The sequence below is a fragment of the Drosophila gunungcola genome, assembly GCF_025200985.1.
Source record: "Drosophila gunungcola strain Sukarami chromosome 2R unlocalized genomic scaffold, Dgunungcola_SK_2 000017F, whole genome shotgun sequence".
Lineage (NCBI taxonomy): Eukaryota > Metazoa > Arthropoda > Insecta > Diptera > Drosophilidae > Drosophila > Drosophila gunungcola.
In genome coordinates, this window is record NW_026453173.1 from 792,953 (window position 1) to 810,595 (window position 17,643).

Sequence of the window (17,643 nt, forward strand, 5' to 3'; positions counted from 1 at the left end):
ATAATACGCTCTGCAATGGTATAACAATTTATTTATCCTTTTTCGTAATTAACTATAATTTTGTTTGTATTAAAATAAAAAAAAAACTTATAACTTTCCGAAGAAATCAGCTCCCAACCATTTAAAGTGCAGGACTTTAGACCGTTGGCCTACCAATTTTGTAAGCCTTCAGTCGATTTTACTTACTTCAATAAATTTTTGGATGACTTTTTGTTCTACAATTAAGCGCAAGTTCGCCCTTTAAATTGAGAAAATAATTGTATTTTTAGTTTTAGAGCAACTTACCCGTGGATTTAACAAAGTTATGTGAACAAATCCATGGCGAATCGTCTTTGAGGTTAAAATAGGCGCCAACGAATAATATTTCCCCACCTTTTAGAAAATTAGCCTTAGCTTATAAAATAATTTTTTAAATTTATAAATTTTTGGCGTACTCCCAAAAAAAATTGTCATACAAACTAAATTTTACAATTTTAAAATATGAAAAGGATATCAATAAGATACCCAAAAGTATCAAAATAAGAAGTATGGGACTTAAATAAGTCCTTCAACTACAATTTAGGCTCTTCGGCATAAAAATGAAACTACAAAGTATTTTGGTTATGTTATTTAATATTTAATTAATACTTCTACATTAATACTAACTGTATTAAAACATAACATTAAATTTTTTTTTATGTATTTAAAAATTTTGAAACGTAGAAAAACATTTCCATGAGTGTATAAAAATACACACAACTTTAATGCCAAGACTAAAATTAAATACGCAAAATAAGCAAACGTGCTCAACAAACCAAAAAAAAAAAAATAAGACCTGATGTTCTCAAACTTTTTGCCTTCTTGAACTCTAGCAGGGGCTGGGGAAAGCGACCAGAAGCGGCGGCGGACGTAACAGCAACAGTATTAACAAGCAGAGCTGAAGAAGTAGCAGCGCCAAGCGGCGACTCCTCTGAGAATGTAAGTGTGGATTCGTCTGTGCGTGTTTAGACCAGCGTACATCCTTTGCGAGTCGAAATTCCTGTCATGGGCTCCGCATACAGCTCCCAGTCGCTGTCCATCTCCATCCATATGACTTCTGCCGCTCTGCTTCTGGTTCTCCTGAGTGCTGCCGCTGCATTATTCATGTTTGGCAGCCGACCAGCAGCCCTCTGCAAGGGTGGGCGGGGCGCGTAGGTTGGCAAGCAGGCTGGGGTGAGAGCGGTGACAAAACACCACGCCCTCTCCGGCCGCTTGCCGTGCGTTAGAGCGGGTGCGAGCTACTGGTGCAATCAGCTGAGAGCGCCGCCATTTGCCACCAGTGGAGTGCTGACGCCGAGCGTGTGCGCGAGCAGTCCAGCAACAGTCGCGCGGCACCGCACTCTTGCCCTAACTCACACCGGCGCGCGCACACACGCACACATCTACACGGTGTACGGGGCGTTTTTGAGTTTTTCAGCTTCTGACACTGCGCTCGGAGTGCGGCAAAACACTCGCAGTTTCTCAGCTGCGCCGACTGGTTGTCCTCGCGCCACTGATCAGATCGGTTGAGGACTGCAAACGGTAATCGAGTTTCGAATGCGCGTCTGTTTCTATTCTACACGGAAGAAAAACATCAACAGCAGAGCTGTCGCGGTCGGGATTTTGCGTAAGAGCCTGCCGGAGTTTTCGGTTTGCGAGAATAGAGCCTAAAACGGGTTACAGCTGCCGAGCTGAGCTACTAATCGACGGCTGGAGCAGTCGAAAGTAAGGGGAGCGGAAGAAGCGGCCAAAAACAGAAGGTCGATCGGGATCGGTAAACGCTTGTCCATAAACAACACAACGCAGCAGTAAAGACGAAACCGCATCCGCCTCTCTATTGCCGTATCAGTAGTAAGCATCGGCGACAGTCGCAGGAAGAACCCGACAAAAGCCGACCTTTACCACTCAATTTGGATCTGGTGTGCCATTCTCGCGCTGTCTCGTAAATTAATGTCATAAATTTACTTTAAACCCTGTCCGCTGACCGCTCGTTGTCACCGTCCCGTGATCGGCTCTCCGTCTGTGCGGTCGGGGCCCAGAAACGGACCCTAATCGATCTAATCATTCTACCTGGTCTAGAATCAAGTGTTTCAGTGAATGCCTCGTGCTTACTTGTGTGTGACTCTTAAGTTCCTTAAAATACCTTGATGCTGCATCAAAAGAGAAATATATAAGCGCCAGTAAAGTTAGTTAGTTATGCATTGAGATTAGGCAACCAACGGTGCCAATCTGTAAGACAACGACAAGTGACATATCCACATATTCTCACCAGGCCAAATAGGCTCCTACGACCAACCAAACGCGATCAGTGTCTATTGTCCTTTAACACGGCAAGCCCACGCCCATAGGATTACCTAGGACCAACGTAGCACCACAGCCTTTCAAGAAGGCGCAATACTCGCAGAACAAAGCACACAGCCAAAACAACGACAAACATACCACAACCGACGGACATCATCCTTGGAAATAGACCTCGTGTCATTCCAAAAGACGCACATGGGCGTCTGCACCGAGGAGCGCCCTGTGATGCATTGGGTAAGTTGTCGCCGGACTCCAATTAATCCACGGCTGCCACCGATAGGCTTGACTTTTTTATGCAGCATTCCGCCGCAAGTAATCCTAACGCTGCCCTTTGTGATTAATCTCGACCCGAGACCGGGTTACTCGGAGTTATCAATGTCAGACTATAAGCTAGCCCATTCCAACTGGCTATACAGTCAGCTCGGCACAGTGCCGATAAGAAAACGCCTCCGGTTTAAAAGCGATTCCTAGAATTTTTCAACGTTTGCGGGTAGTTTTTGTTAGATTTATAAGATCAGATTCTGTTTCTACCGCTTAGAATACTATGATCTTAACAATTATATATATATTAGATAATAATGTTTATGTTGATGACTGTCTACGTGATGGCAAATTTCAGTGTGTGAATAGAAAGTACTACGCAGAGAAAAAAGATACCAAAATTGGTCATCAATCATGTACTTTTCCATAATGAAATTGACCCTACATTAGGCATATCAATTTGATATTGCAAAAAATATTCAAAAGTCCTCCTTTTGCTTGCATCATATATTATTTGTAGAAGACCGACGTACCACCATGTAAAGCATACCCAAAAGACTTTATGTATTAAGCGTTTTTCGGCTTGTATTAAATTATGTCTTTTGAGCTTTCCTTCTGAACTTCCATCCGTTTGAAAGGGGTTTAATTTTGACTCATCAGAACAGATAACGATAAATCGTTTTAAGTTATCTGTGATCAAATTTGTATAATCTTTAAACTTGCTTTAATATTTTTTCGTAAAGCCTAGTACACAGATCGCCAAACAGTTACGCCAGCGTAACAAGTTTATTCTTCCTAGTGTGACCGATGTTTTGGTTTTACGGTCTTACTTTTAGTCAGCTGAGCTTATTGACAAACGGAAAACAATTTAAATTTAACACGCGTATAACAAAGTTTTTAATATAAGTGGACCGGGTGTACTTGTAGTCAACATTGTATTATTGTAGTACAATTTCCCGAGTTTCCGTCCATTTTTTGATCCGACAAATACTATGCTCTGCCAGCTCCAACCTCAAAAATTATATTCTTTATTCTTTACGCCGGGGCTTGGCTTACGTTCACCCAGAGAAATCTTGCAACGCTTTGCAATTATCTGGTGTTTTTTTCGTCGATCTGAGTACCGGGGTGAAAAAAGGCACTGGCGAAAAGTGTACGCCGGTTATTTGTCTCTCGATCTCTCTCATAGCTGGCGTAAGGATTTCGTCGATCTTAGTACTAGGCTTAAGAAGGCAATTTTGCGTGAGGGGCTTTTCTAGATGTCCATCCTTGAAGTAAAGGAGACGCTTTCAACCCTGTAAAATTTATATATTCTCGATCATCAATCAATCAATAGAAGAGTCGATCTAGCTTTGTCCGTCTCTCCGTTCGTGTTCCTACGCAAACTAGTCCATCAGTTTTAAAACAATAAGCATACATTTCTCAAAAGTTGTCTTTCTATTCCGTGTCGGACGAATATATCGTATAGCTCAATCGGAAATAAAAAATTTCATAATTTAACCTTGCTTTTTTTTATTCTTTGAGATATAGTAATACTACATTTCAACATAACAGTTTTATTTAAATCGGAAACTATATTATATAGTGTTTTTAAGAATATTTTATTTTTACAATAACTGCAAAGGTAAATTAACTTCGGCTTGTCGAGTTCTGCATCATTTCTTGTTGTTTTCAAGAATCAACAATAACTACGGCTTAACGGTTCGAATTTCTATCTGATCTGTCATTTAATTTTTGTCTGTTTATGTTCTGTGGTGTAGGTACCAGTGCTTAATGGTAATTTTATCATAGGCTTAAATATCTATTATAATATATATTTATGTATACACTGAAAATAAACAGTAATACCATTTTGATATTGGATCATTAATTTTTATTTATAATTTTTTTCATATCAAAATCATACGAAACTATTTTTTTCCTAAAAATAAATTGATATCCTCGAGAAAACGCCATTAAGGATAATTTATGACTTTGATTAAATTCATTCTTCTGATTGCTGATTGACAGGAGCGAACATACCCACCCATAAACAGCGATTTTGGGAGAACTTCTGGTTATCTTAAGAATGTTTTGAAAAATTAAACCATTAATACTTATCGAAGTATATTTTCAAATCAATTGAAAAATAGCTATGTGTCATTATACCCTTGCAGAGGGTATTATAATTTCAGTCAGAAGTTTGCAACTCAGTGAAGGTGACATTTCCGACCCTATAAAGTATATATATTCTTGTTCAGCATCACTAGGCGAGTCGATCTACGCAAACTAGTGTCTCAGTTTTAAAGCTATCTGCATGAAACTTTCCCAAAAGTTGTCTTTCTATTGCAGGTAGTATATAAGTCGGAACGAGCCTAATCGGACGACTATAGCATATAGCTCCCATAGGAACAATCGAAAAAATAAATACAAAAAAATTATAACTTAGCTGTTTTTAAATTTTTCTATTAGTTCTTCGACATATAGTAATGGTTAAATATTTCATAACTACGGTTTAAAGTTCATCAAAATCGGACGACTATATCATATATGTAGCTCCCATAGAAATAATAAAAATATATAAAATAGCTATCTAATAATTGAGCTGCAAATCATTATAGCTTCAATGTTTTTAAACATATACGCAAGTAAATCATAATTTTATTGTTTTCAACAATATTTAATTCTTGCAATAGCTGCAAGGGTATTCGAATTTCGGCTTGCCTTTCTTGTTTTTTTTCATAGTTTCTCCGATTGCTTCTATGGGAGTTTTTTGATTCAGTAGTTTGATCCGGCTTCGATTTATACAGTACCTGCAATAGAAAAATAATTTTTTGGAAAAGTTTCATGCAGATAGCTTTGAGAGAGAGAGAGAGACTAGTTTGCGTAGAAACGGACGGACCGACAGACGGACGTGGTAAGATCGAGTTTCCTAGTAATGTTGAAGAATATAAAATGTCTCTTTCACTGCTTTATAAACGTTTGACTGAAATTATAATTCCTAGTCTAGAAAACAGTTTATACAAAAATTGATTTTTGGTATATTTTTTGTTTTGAATAGCTTTATATCATACCAGCAAATGGTAAAAAATTATTTAAACATATCCAGTAAGTTCTTAGAAATTAACAAAAACACGTGACGCGACAAAAGTAGAAAAGCAATTTACAGAACTTTAGAATAGTTTGCGAGTCTAGATGGTGTTTTTCTACATCCTTTTTCTCAGATTACCTACCTGTAATATTTTAAAGCAATTTTATTGCCAATTTGGATTTAGTTCTAAAAATTAGTATAGATTTTAAACGAGACCAATTGTTACAAATGAAAAAATGCTAATTTTTATTTTTGCGAAAAAGGAACAATAGGGTCAAATCGGTTAAAATTTGATGTTTTTCAGAAAGATTTTCCCAAATCCTTTTTCTTATGCATACCTTGATCAGGGTAAAATCGCGGTCCGACCGGACGTCTATATGCTATAGCTCCATAGAAACAATATGGTAAAATCTCTTAAAATTTCATACTTATCAGGATATTTCGCGCAATTTATCAGCTAATTCGGCAAAGTTTGTAAGGGTATTTAAACTTTAGCTTGCCGAAGTTAGCTTCCGTCCTCGTTTTTTTCTGATAATCTTGTTTAAAGATATAATATTTCTTTCTTATATTTTTAAGAAAAAAAAACCTTTTATTTAAGAAATAAATTTTCTTCAAATGAAGGTTGCTTTCTGTGGCCGAAATTCAATGGCGATTTTTCTGGGTCTTAGGGCGAACATTTCTATGCGTGTATAATTCGAAAAATAGATGTTTAAAGAATTTTTAAATTTGCAATATGGTATATAAACTCCGGCTTGCCGCTGAGATAGAAAATGCCTGTGTAGGCAAAATTACTGGTTGAAGCGGTTTATTCATTTTTTCGTCACAAAATCCTCACGACGTTTTACCACGTTAAGAGGTGTTCTTTTTTGATTGGTAATTATTTCACTTATTGCAAATGCATTAAATATGGGTTTAACTGAGTATTTAATTTTCTTTTGTACATAAAGTTTTAAGATTTGACGTAAGAGTAAAATAGTATATTGCCAAATCGGAGAAAAAGTACGCAAACGTTCCGAAAATATTGTATCTGTTAAGAACTAAGTATCTGTTGTTACAGTTGTGAAGCAAGTGAGCAAAATGAAAATTAATCATATTACCTAGGGATAGTAAAACGTTTTTTCGTGAGCTTATATTTGTAGCGAACGACTTAACGCTCTGTAAGTTAATATGTGTTTATTTAGGTAAAAAAAATATAGAGGTTATATTTTTTTTGTGGAGACATGATTTAGTTAAAAAATATATATAAAGTGCTTCAGCAGTTTTTTGCATAAAATAGTATATGATATTTGTATTTTGTTACAATAAAGGTATAATAAAAAATAAATTTTAGCGATTAAATTTCAAACTCACCAAAATTCACTTTTCGTTCACCTATTTGAGACATTTGCACAAAATTATTTGAAACTTGAGATAAAGCAAGCAAAACAAGCAAGAAAGGAAGTTTCGTAGAAACGGACGGACCGGCGGACAGACGGACATGGCTAGATCGACTCTCCTAGTGATGCTGAACAAGTATATATATACTTTATAGGGTCGGAAACGTCTCCTTTACTGCGTTACAAACTTCTGACTGAAATTATAATACCCTCTGCAAGGGTATAAAACGTTCAGAAAATATAATTCCAAAAAAAAATAGTACACAGCGAATAACTGATAACATTCCGATAAGCGTATGAAATCTTTTATCACAAAACAAAATTATTGAATGTAAGAAGCTATATAGGGCTTTGTATGCGGTAGAGGATTCAAAATAAAAGTTATATTAAAACTTAATATTTAGTATAGCCTCCGTCCTTTGGAAATTTTGGCCCTTTCTTCCAAAAGGGTTTTTTAGATAATTTTATTAGATAATGCGCTTTTGCAAAACGACTGTTCAAAATTGCCCTTTAATTCTCAATTATGTACATTGAATTTAGGTGACTGGTGGCCTCATCAGGTGAATTCCAGAACAATTAGGATTGCACAAACCCGATTTATGCTTTAGGTCGTTGACCTGGTAAACCGAAAACGCCGTTATAGTCCTAGTTTTTTGGCGTTATGGAGAAATTTTTCGTTCAGAAGCTTTACACGTTTTTTTTCCATAGTTCATTCGATGAAGTCCAAATATCCCGCGCCGGCGGCCGAAATATAGGCCCAAACCTTGACCCTACCGCCTCTATTCTTATCTATAAGAGATTCTTGCTGTGGAGCTCTGTAATCGGTTGACGCCAAACATACTGCATTCAATCGGAACCAGATATATTTAATTTAGATTACAAAAAATCCTTTTCGAGCACTCGGCCATTGAAGTTGTGATCTCGCAATACACGTCTAATGGTTTTCAACTTCAACTGCTTGTTTTGAAGCAGATGTTTTGAGATTAACTTTTTCATTTCAAAGAACTCGTCTCTCCTCAAGCTTGCTAAAATTTTGTTGGGAGCATTTTGGTCCTTATGTATCTGCTACACGATTTTCACGAACGACGCGTTGGATTATGTATTAAACAGTACATGGACTAAGGCTAACCATTTCAACAATACTGCCTTGTGTTTTTCCATTTTTAAAACGAGTAATTACTAATTCCCGCTGTTCTATAGTCGTTTGGGGACTCATTATCATATTTTATGAAAACTGAAATTTCCAGTGTGACCAAATTACACTGGAAGCAAGATAAATTATTTGAGAGTATTTACAATGGGATAAAAATGAAACAATTGTTTATGAAGGACAATAAAAAAAAAAAAAAAAATGCACCTAAAGTTCTTGCACGAAATAAGCTGTGAAATCGAAATAGGCCAGCAATGTAGTGTCATGAGCCCATTAGGTAGTATAAGGTGGCTAGCAGCCATATTTTTCAAGAAATGGTCAAAAAACCAAAAATAACGGTTTTTACCGTTATATTCCAAGGAATCGGTCTTGTCGCTTTTACCTCTTTATTGATAATAAGGACCACAAAATTCATGGATCCTGAAAATTTGAAAATGATCGGGCGTTGGGGTTCGTCGGAAGTACAGCCAAATTTTATTCATATGACCCAGAAAATGGATTTCTTCTAGCCAAAAGGTTATAAATAACGTTTGCGATTTTTAGTCAGCGAAGTTGGAATCGGTGCTCACACGACTTTGTTGTTTCGTTTCTCTTACAACACATTTGTGCTTCGGAACTAAAAATAAAAAACAACATTGTTTTAGGTATAGTTTAAGGAATTAAAATATAAACAGGTTGTTGTGGTTAAAAAGTCCATCCAGTAGAAATTAGACATAGCTGAGATTCTTACTTGAAAAAGAATATTTTTTGTTAGCTTAGTGCAGTACAACTCAGTTTACGCTTTGTATACCCTTGCAGAGGGTATTATAATTTCACTCAGATGTTTGCAACGCAGCGAAGGAGACATTTCCGACCCTATAAAGTATATATGTTCTTGATCATCATCACTAGGAGTCGTCCGGATCGGTCGACTATAACATATAGCTCCCATAGGAACAATCGGAAAAATAAATGAAAAAAAATTATATGCCTGCTATATTTTCTTTTAATCCTTCGACATATAGTAGGTACAAAATTTTAAAATTACTGTTTGAATTTCATCAAAATCGGACGACTATGTCATAAAACTTCCATGCGAACAATAAAAATATACAAATTTTTTTTTTAAATGTAACTTTTCTATTTTGTAATATTTTTTAGTTCTTTTTGACATTTTAATAATTTGACAGTTCAGAATTTTTCTTTTAATTTAATTAAAATCAGAAAACGATATCAAATAGTTGCCATGGGAACTATCGAATAATTGAGCTGCGAAACATAATAGCTTCAATGTTTTTAAACACATACGGAAGTGAATCATAATTTTAATGTTTTTAAGAATATTTAATTTACTTTGTTCAGAATATGTGGATCAAGCTGTTTTCACATATTCCTAAAAGATATAACACTAAGAAGAAAAAGTTTTCCAGCAGGTTGTGCATGGCTTCATTGGCATTTAAGCTTTCAAACGCGTTTTTCTCGAAACAATTTTTTTCATCTGGCTATCAAGATATCTAAAAAAACGACTTGACTTAAATTTATAGGGCATGTTCAGCACATGTGTAGTAACATAATTGAAAAAGGTCACTTCTTTTTTTTATGCACAACAAAATAGAGCAAAAAAAAAAACGTTTTTATAATCATAAATTCAAAAAAATTTTTGTTATTTATATTTTTTAAAATATTTTCAAAAAGGCCAAAGCCACAGACTTACATATTAAAATGCTATTGATATTTTTAGTTCAGATCACCGGTACATCCGGAATCCTGATAACCAGCGAAAAAATTTTAATATCATTAGTAAATACACTTTTTAAATATTTCCATTCGGTTCGCTTCATCCAGGTTTTTGCCTACTGAGACATTTTTTATTTCAGCGTGACGAATGGGAACATTTAAAAAGTGTTTTTGTTTAGTCGAATGCTTATTCATTTTTCGTCACAAAATTTGATATCAGATATTTTATATGTTGAAGGTGCGATCTTTGATGGCATACAGCACTTGTCTGTAGCTTAACTAGTTTCAAAAAAAAATCATGAATGTATGAATTTAACCAAATATATGGTAACAATTTTAAGTTGTATCTTTTAAACCGGCTTTACAACGGGATGACCCCCTTAATCTTAGGAAAATAACATGCTTCTTTTTCTTTAATCTCACCAGTTTGACTTTTAATGGCAAATGGCAAATATTAATGGCGATTTTCTTAATTCCAGGGCGCCATTATTTTACTTTTTATAAATTAAAAGAATTCGCAATCGCCAACTAAAATCGTAAAAACAAAGTCGGAAGTAATCACCTTATATACGTTTATTTTAGTTACATTTTATATTTTAATCTGTTTAAATAAGACTTCAAGTGGTTTACAAAACATTATTTTTTTATGCTATATATATTATTTGGAAAAACGGGGCTAACACGTGAAAAAATGAAATTGTATCGAATTTGTGAGCTAAGAACACATCTCAGTTAGCAAAAAAATACATTGTAATCGTTGAAAAGTATGAAACAGGGAAAGGAAGCGTTTCCAACTTTTTAAAGAACAAACTATATTCTTGATCAGGAACAATAGCCGAGTTGATCTAGCCATGTCTGTCTGTCTGTCCGTATGTATAAAAGACGAGATCTCGCAGACTATTAAAGCTAGAGATTTGAGTTTTTAAATTCAGATTTTTGTAATTTTTAAGCAGCGAAAGTTTTTTTTTCAAAACTGAGCCCTACCCACTCTAACGCCCAAAAGTCTGTCACGTCACTCTAAGACATGTTAGACCTCAGGTAGTCACAAACATGTCCAAAGTCGAGCTAACATTTTAGAACAGTGGTCGGCACTCTTCTCTTGTGAGTAATTTGCACGGCGAAACTTATCGGTGTATGTTTATATTGTTCACGTTGGTCTCTGCCGCCGCTCTGCTGCTACTCTGCCAAGTTGGCCTTAGCCTATACTCCAGGTATAGGCCTTTGCCGACCACTTTTAGAAGTGAAAGAACAAAAGAACTGTTAGAGGGTAGTGGGAGTGCTGCACGCCTTTTGCTACTAGTGTTGGCTACGGAAGGCGTGACCTTAACTTCAATTGTTTTGTGGGTGGAATATTTTTTTTAATATTTGTTAGCTTATACCCCAGGCCCACAGAGCCCATTCAAGCAAAAAGGTTGGGATTTCATATGATGTGGACTGGTGTTCTCACAGAGCCACGATCCGTCAAAAGCTACAGTGGCTTAAACTTTTTGAAGACGGTCTTTAACTCTATCAAACTGTTTAAGAATAACTTTTTTCTGCTTTTATTTTATTTAAATGCTGTGGATTAATGATTATATGTTTTCTGAACTTTAAATAATGGTTTATATCTACTCTGTGTTTACAATGCTGCCTGGCGGAGTCTTAACCTCCCAAGCCAACATTTCCCTTTCGACAACGCCTCTGGTTCACAGAAAGAATGTGAATGCGAATGTGAAAATTGTATTTGGTTTCAAATTTGTTGGCGGGCTATTGAGTTTTGTGTTCTTTTCTTCTTCTTTTACATCAACTGCCCAAAAATTTTAAATACACATTTTAAATGTTGCCATTCGGACCGCTTCATCCAGGTTTTTGCCTACTGAGACATTTTTTATTTCAGCGTGACGAATGGGATCATTTAAAAAGTGTATTTGTTTAGTCGAATGCTTATTCATTTTTCGTCACAAAATTTGATATTAAATATTTTATACGTTGAAGGTGCGATCTTTAATGACATACAGCACTTGTCTGTAGCTTAGCTGTTCTTAGCGATTTCCCGCTAAATACGCTAGTTCTTCAAAAAGTCGTAAAACTAACTTTTTTTATATCGACCTTACCAACACAAAAAAAATTATTCCAGATCTCTAAAACAAGTCCTTAAAATTTGTTGAAATTAAGAAAACAATGTAGAAAACCTTTGTATTTTTTAAATATAACAAAAAAAGTATTTTTTGAATAACTTTGGAACGGATTATGGGATCCAAGCAAAATTGGTGTCACTCAAAGCTGGCAAAAACGTTGATTTGTTGACCATCTGTAGTTTAAAGTGATAAAATTATTTTCAATTTAAAGGAGTATTTAATTTAAGAATTGATTTATGTTGTCGGAACTTCAGTTTTATGAATTTATTCACCTCTTTCGGGCTCTAGCATCTATATTAAAAAACCTATCCCTATTTCTAGTAAAATATGCTATCGACTGAAATCGGTTTAGCAGAACTGCAGATAAATAATAAATAAAATTGGCATGAAAAACGGTGTTTATATTTTTACTCAGGAGCACCCAATTATTATAGAAAAGTTCAATTGTTTCGTGCACTTTTTTTGGCTGTGAACCTGCGTAAAAAGAACAAGATTATTGGGATTATAGTTTTTCCATTATTAGCAAATATTTCAGGAATACTTAAGTACTAATTTTACAAATATAGCTTTTAAATTCTCCACGAATTATTTTCGACTTTCGGCGGCTGGTCCCTTAAAAATGTATTTTTTTACAGTTTTGCATGGATACAAAATATTTTGTAAGAAAATGTTATTTCATAAAATGTAGTAGCAACACCTTAAGTCTTCCAAAAAAGCTCTCCTAATTTGTTTCAATTCTTCCTTTTGAAAGGCTTTATAATTATATCGGTTTTCCAAAAAATTGAATCACTTAAATTACAATCCTATCAGAGGTGTATTGATTGGCGATCATTATTTTTTTTTTTTGATGCAATGACTTGGTTAAAACTACTAATAATGGCGAAACTTCAAATCTAAATGTACAAATATAGCTAAATGTTCCCCTAAAGGTAACAACGTGTTCCTAGGCCGTAATTAACACATTTTTTGTAAGTTTCGTAAAAATTGCCTAGAGAATAAGGGAAACTTGTATGTTTTACAAGGAAAACCTGTCATCCGTCTGACACATACGGGGCAGCTTTCGGATGCAACGACACGCCTTTGCAATCTATTTTGCACTCATTAATCAAAAATAAGTAAATTGGAGCATCGATGTTTCGTGGGACAAGACAGGTTGGGAGACAAGAGGTGAGGTGGGACAGGACGTTGGATTTAAGCAAGTGCAATCTTCTGCTTGAAAAAAATGCCTCTGTGCTCACTTAATGGCTTGGAAAAGAGTAAAGCTCGCAAAGATGGGTTGGGGTAGGATGATTTGAGATTAGCTTGGATGGATTTGCTCGGGATTGCCCCTCATATGTTGGCGATTCTTAAATGTCGCGCAGCGCTTTCTCGGAATAACGAAAACGCTTGTGTCTCTTAATTGCAAAAAACTTTAGCTTCGACTTTGTTTTTGCCGCCATTGTCATCGAAAATAAAATGCATCATTTATAGTTAAGCGCACCAATTTAAAAATTACCAAGTATTTTAGAGTAACTGTGAGTATCTCACAGCTAAGCCATGCCAATGCAATGAATTTTACCACTCTCTATCAATCCCTTAATCTGCATACTTTTTTTATTTTATCGAAACATGTAGCAGCAGAGCGCAAGATTTCTTGGGCCCGGTGCAAGGGAGAAAAGTTCAACACCACCTGTAGCACATCAAGGAAGCATTCAATGTGGCAGTGCTACAGGTGCAATTAACAATCACTCATTGTTTCGCGCATGCTCCTCATCCTCGTGTCAAGATATTTGTGATCACAGTACAAAGCCATTTGGCAATGCATACGGCATCGAGTCATTTAGAAGGTAAGGACATCCTTTTTGCTTGAGTCCGAAAAATCAAAGTATATTTAATCCTCCAGCTTTGAAACAGCCGATCGCGCAACCTTTGAGGACTCCACGGCCAAATTTTCAATCAGCCGCAGCCGCACAGATTGCACAGAGGTCAGCGACGAGACAACGTCCGGCATATCATTCAAAACTGAACCTTACGGACCACCCAGCAGTCCTGAGTCTACCAACGATAGCAAAATAACGCGCAACCTCGACGACTGCTCCGGCTGCGGGCGGCAAATACAGGTAAAGTCTGATCTTTTCGCATTAGTTCCTTGTAGAATTGTGAGCGGGTAGACGTGTTGCTCACCAAATTTAAATTTAGTATTAAAAATATGAGTTCCTCTCTGGTAATTTAAGAAGAACACTGTAACAACTCGGTATAGAACTACATTTTTTAAATCGGCTTCAAATTAATTTTTTAACTTTTTTGAGCTGATTGCGATTAATTTCACAATTTTTTAGATCGGAAAACAGTTTTGTCAGCGGGAAACATTATATAATCTAAGCTTTTTTAATAATTTTGATGTATTTATATGTATTATTAAATATTTTAAAATTAAAAATTACAATCTTTATAAATGTTTGCACTTACATATATCCTGGGACTCATTCATTGCAACAATTTGTTTTTAGACTATGCGATTTTACGTAAGTGCGAGCAAGGCGGAAATATGACAATTCCAATCAGCAATGAATGAAGAAAATGTACATAATGGCTGCCCGTTAGTAAAAAATACTAGTCGGATTTCGGTACAAAAATACTTAGGGGTCGATACATCAATAAGCAAAATTGTGTCTAACAAGAAAGGAAGCAACCTTTGGCAAACAAACATCTTTCAAACTTCTTGTATGCTTAAAAACATTGAAGCTATGCCGATCAATCCTATGTCAGCTATATGTAATCGTTTTCCGAGACTAAAAAATTAAAAGCGTAATTCTAAAATTAAAAAAAAAATAGCTAAGCTAATCTAAGTTAATAGCTTAACTTTTTTATATATTTCGGTTGTTTCCATGGGAGCTATGTGTAATAGACTTTATTGAAATTAAAACCGTAGTTCTAAAATATATGTCTTATATACTACCTGCAATAGAAAGACAACTTTTGGAAAAGGTTCATGGCTAGATTGACTCTTCTATTGTTGCTGATCAAGAATATATATACTTTATAGGGTTATAGGGAAATGTCCACTTCACTGCTTTCCAAACTTCTGACTGAATTTACAATACCCTTTGCAAGGGTATAAAAACTAGAATTTGGCTCATTCATTGGAGTTGCCGACAAAACGAAACGATGATAATTTAATGTTTTTTAAAAACTTTTTAAAATCTTTTTGCAACAAAAATAGGGTAGATAACAAAGAAAAACAAAAAAAAAATATTTTTATGCCTAGGCAACAAAAATCTCAAGATTTTTCTAAGCTTCAATGAATCCGTCAAGGAATGAGTCCAACAATGTAGTGTCATAAACCCATAAGGAAAAGTGCCATAAAAATGGATCGGGAACAATTGGTTGTCAACACTTTTTTATTTGCAGGAAATTTGTATGGACTCTTTGATTGTTTCCGTCCATTTTTCAATCCGAGAAATAATCTGCTGTGCAAACTCCAACTTCAAAAGATTAATTTCTTACATTATTTTTGCTGGGGCCTGACGAACGTACACCCAGAGTTCATTTCTGGCAACGCTATTTTGGATTTGAGTACCGGGCTGAAAAAAGACCTTGACGACAAGTGTCCACCACTTATTTGCATCTCGCTCCCTCTCATAGCTGGCAAACTGACTACTTTGATCTGAGTACTTTTCTCTAAAGAATATAGATTTTTGAAAATCTTAAAATCGTATTTGTTATGTGCACACTGATCATGCTAAAAATCTTGCCTATCAGGTCAAAATTTGAGTATAAATTTGCAACGCAGTGGCGGAGACATTTTGACCCTATAAGGAGCCGCTCTAGCCATGCCCGTCTGTCCGACCGCCTGCACAAAATGATCTCTCATTTTTACAGCTATCTGGATAAGACTTTCCCAAAAATTGTCTATCTATTGCAGGTCGATACTCCCATTAGAACAATCTAAAGAATAAATGAAACAAAATTATAAGTTGACTGTTCTGTATTTGTACTTATTTGTACATTGTAAGCTTAAGTCTAAAACTAGGCTTAAGGAGGGGTATCAGTCATAGCTGCTGTTTTTTTGTATTTAAATATACTTTGAGAAATAGTTTATTATTTCAGAATTATTGGTTTTATTTTATTAAAACAATGGACAACTATATCAACGATAGCTACCATAGGAACGATCAAAAATATAAGAGGAAATTCAGCATAGCATTACGTTTTTTCAGCTTGTACACATAGCAACCGAAATGTAGTCGTTTTGAAGAATATTTTATTTGAGGAATAATCGGCTTTTCTACCTTTCTTGTTTTCCTTGCATTTTCTCGTGATATTAGATTTAGCTAGATGGAAAGACGAGGCAATATAAGTTTTAGAATTTATAACAATTACTTTTTGTCATAATATTTACTATTACTTCTATACAAAGTTCAATAAATTAACACAGTTAAACAAATTTCACAATTATCAAAATCCCGTATACAATAGCCAAATATTGTATTTGACTGATTGATTTACATTGCTTTATATTGATTGTGTTCAGACTCTATTAATTTACGGCTTTGTTAAAAAGTAAAAGTGTGAAAACTGTTTTATTTTTTTTATCGTCATATTTCTATATGTTATGGTACAACTGTTGACATCTTAAATCGTAATGACACAAAATAATTTTAAAATTATAAACTTATTGTAATGGTAACAAGCTAAATAATCTTACGAAATTGTTTAATTTCAAAAAGTTCAAAATAAAGTTTTGAATATGTCGTTTACAGAATATTTTTGGTCTTTTCTTAGGATCGCTTCTACCTCTCCGCTGTGGAAAAACGATGGCATGCCAGCTGTTTACAGTGTTACGCTTGTCGGCAGCCGCTGGAACGGGAATCCTCATGCTACTCACGTGACGGCAACATTTATTGCAAAAACGATTACTATAGGTAAGTCGCCAAGCCAAAACAAAACCGACGCAAGTTCCAACCATTGGAGGAAATTACTGTACTATACGGAGCAGTGGCTGAATCTCCGGCTGGGAGCTTCTGGGAAGCGAGTCCGAAAAGGGGGGTTGGAGCATGAGTCTGATGAATCAGATAAAACCGCGACTGCATTCCAAGACATAGACTAGAAAATGATTTCCAAACACGCGAGTAATGTTTTAATGAACGCGGCTGCCCTAAGATCTAAAACCCGTCATTGTTTCGGACCAATGTGCCCCGGCTGAGAGGGTGCAAAACGCGATAGCAAATTCGAATGCAAGTGGAAGCAGACCGCAACGAAGACGCCAGCAGTCTACCCATCTGCTCATCCGCCTATCCGCTGGGTGAGCGGCTCTGCGTGTGTTCTGCTGTTTGCCTTCCACCGCATTCTCGAGAACGCCCGCTCACCTGCTTACGCCTCCACCCCTCCACCGTTCACGAGCTGCCTTGCTTGGGGTCGGGGGCTGGGACTTGGAGCTCCGCCAGCGTTGACAGTCTGCGCCTGGGTGGATTTCCCAGCCTACTTCATCCATTTTAAAAACGCTGCTGGAGGAAGCTGCATAAATGCGATTTTACGCGTCGCAGCAGACACGCGAGCTCCTAGAGTGATCAGTACGAAATGCAACAGAAACGGTTTATAATTACCCGATATTTCAGCACCCCTTTGTAGGTGTACGGTAATCTTCTGCAGTTGGGAGACACCAATTTGTTTGCGTTC

At 35.9% G+C, this 17,643-nt stretch overlaps 1 protein-coding gene across 4 annotated transcripts in view; it reads left to right on the top strand.

Moving 5' to 3' along the window:
- Nucleotides 1-938: 938 nt before the first annotated feature.
- The window catches only part of LOC128256389 (protein apterous), a 37,524-nt gene continuing 20,819 nt past the window's right edge, over nucleotides 939-17,643 (top strand). Inside the window, exons 1-4 of one of the 4 annotated variants that reach the window (XM_052986716.1) lie at nucleotides 939-2,532; nucleotides 13,600-13,811; nucleotides 13,868-14,084; nucleotides 16,750-16,889. In XM_052986716.1, the coding sequence (XP_052842676.1) occupies nucleotides 2,494-2,532; nucleotides 13,600-13,811; nucleotides 13,868-14,084; nucleotides 16,750-16,889 (608 nt within the window). In that variant the 5' untranslated portion in view covers nucleotides 939-2,493. Of the gene's footprint in view, nucleotides 2,533-13,599; nucleotides 13,812-13,867; nucleotides 14,085-16,749; nucleotides 16,890-17,643 lie in introns of those variants that run through there. The other 3 variants (XM_052986717.1, XM_052986718.1, XM_052986719.1) reach the window with 3 other exon arrangements.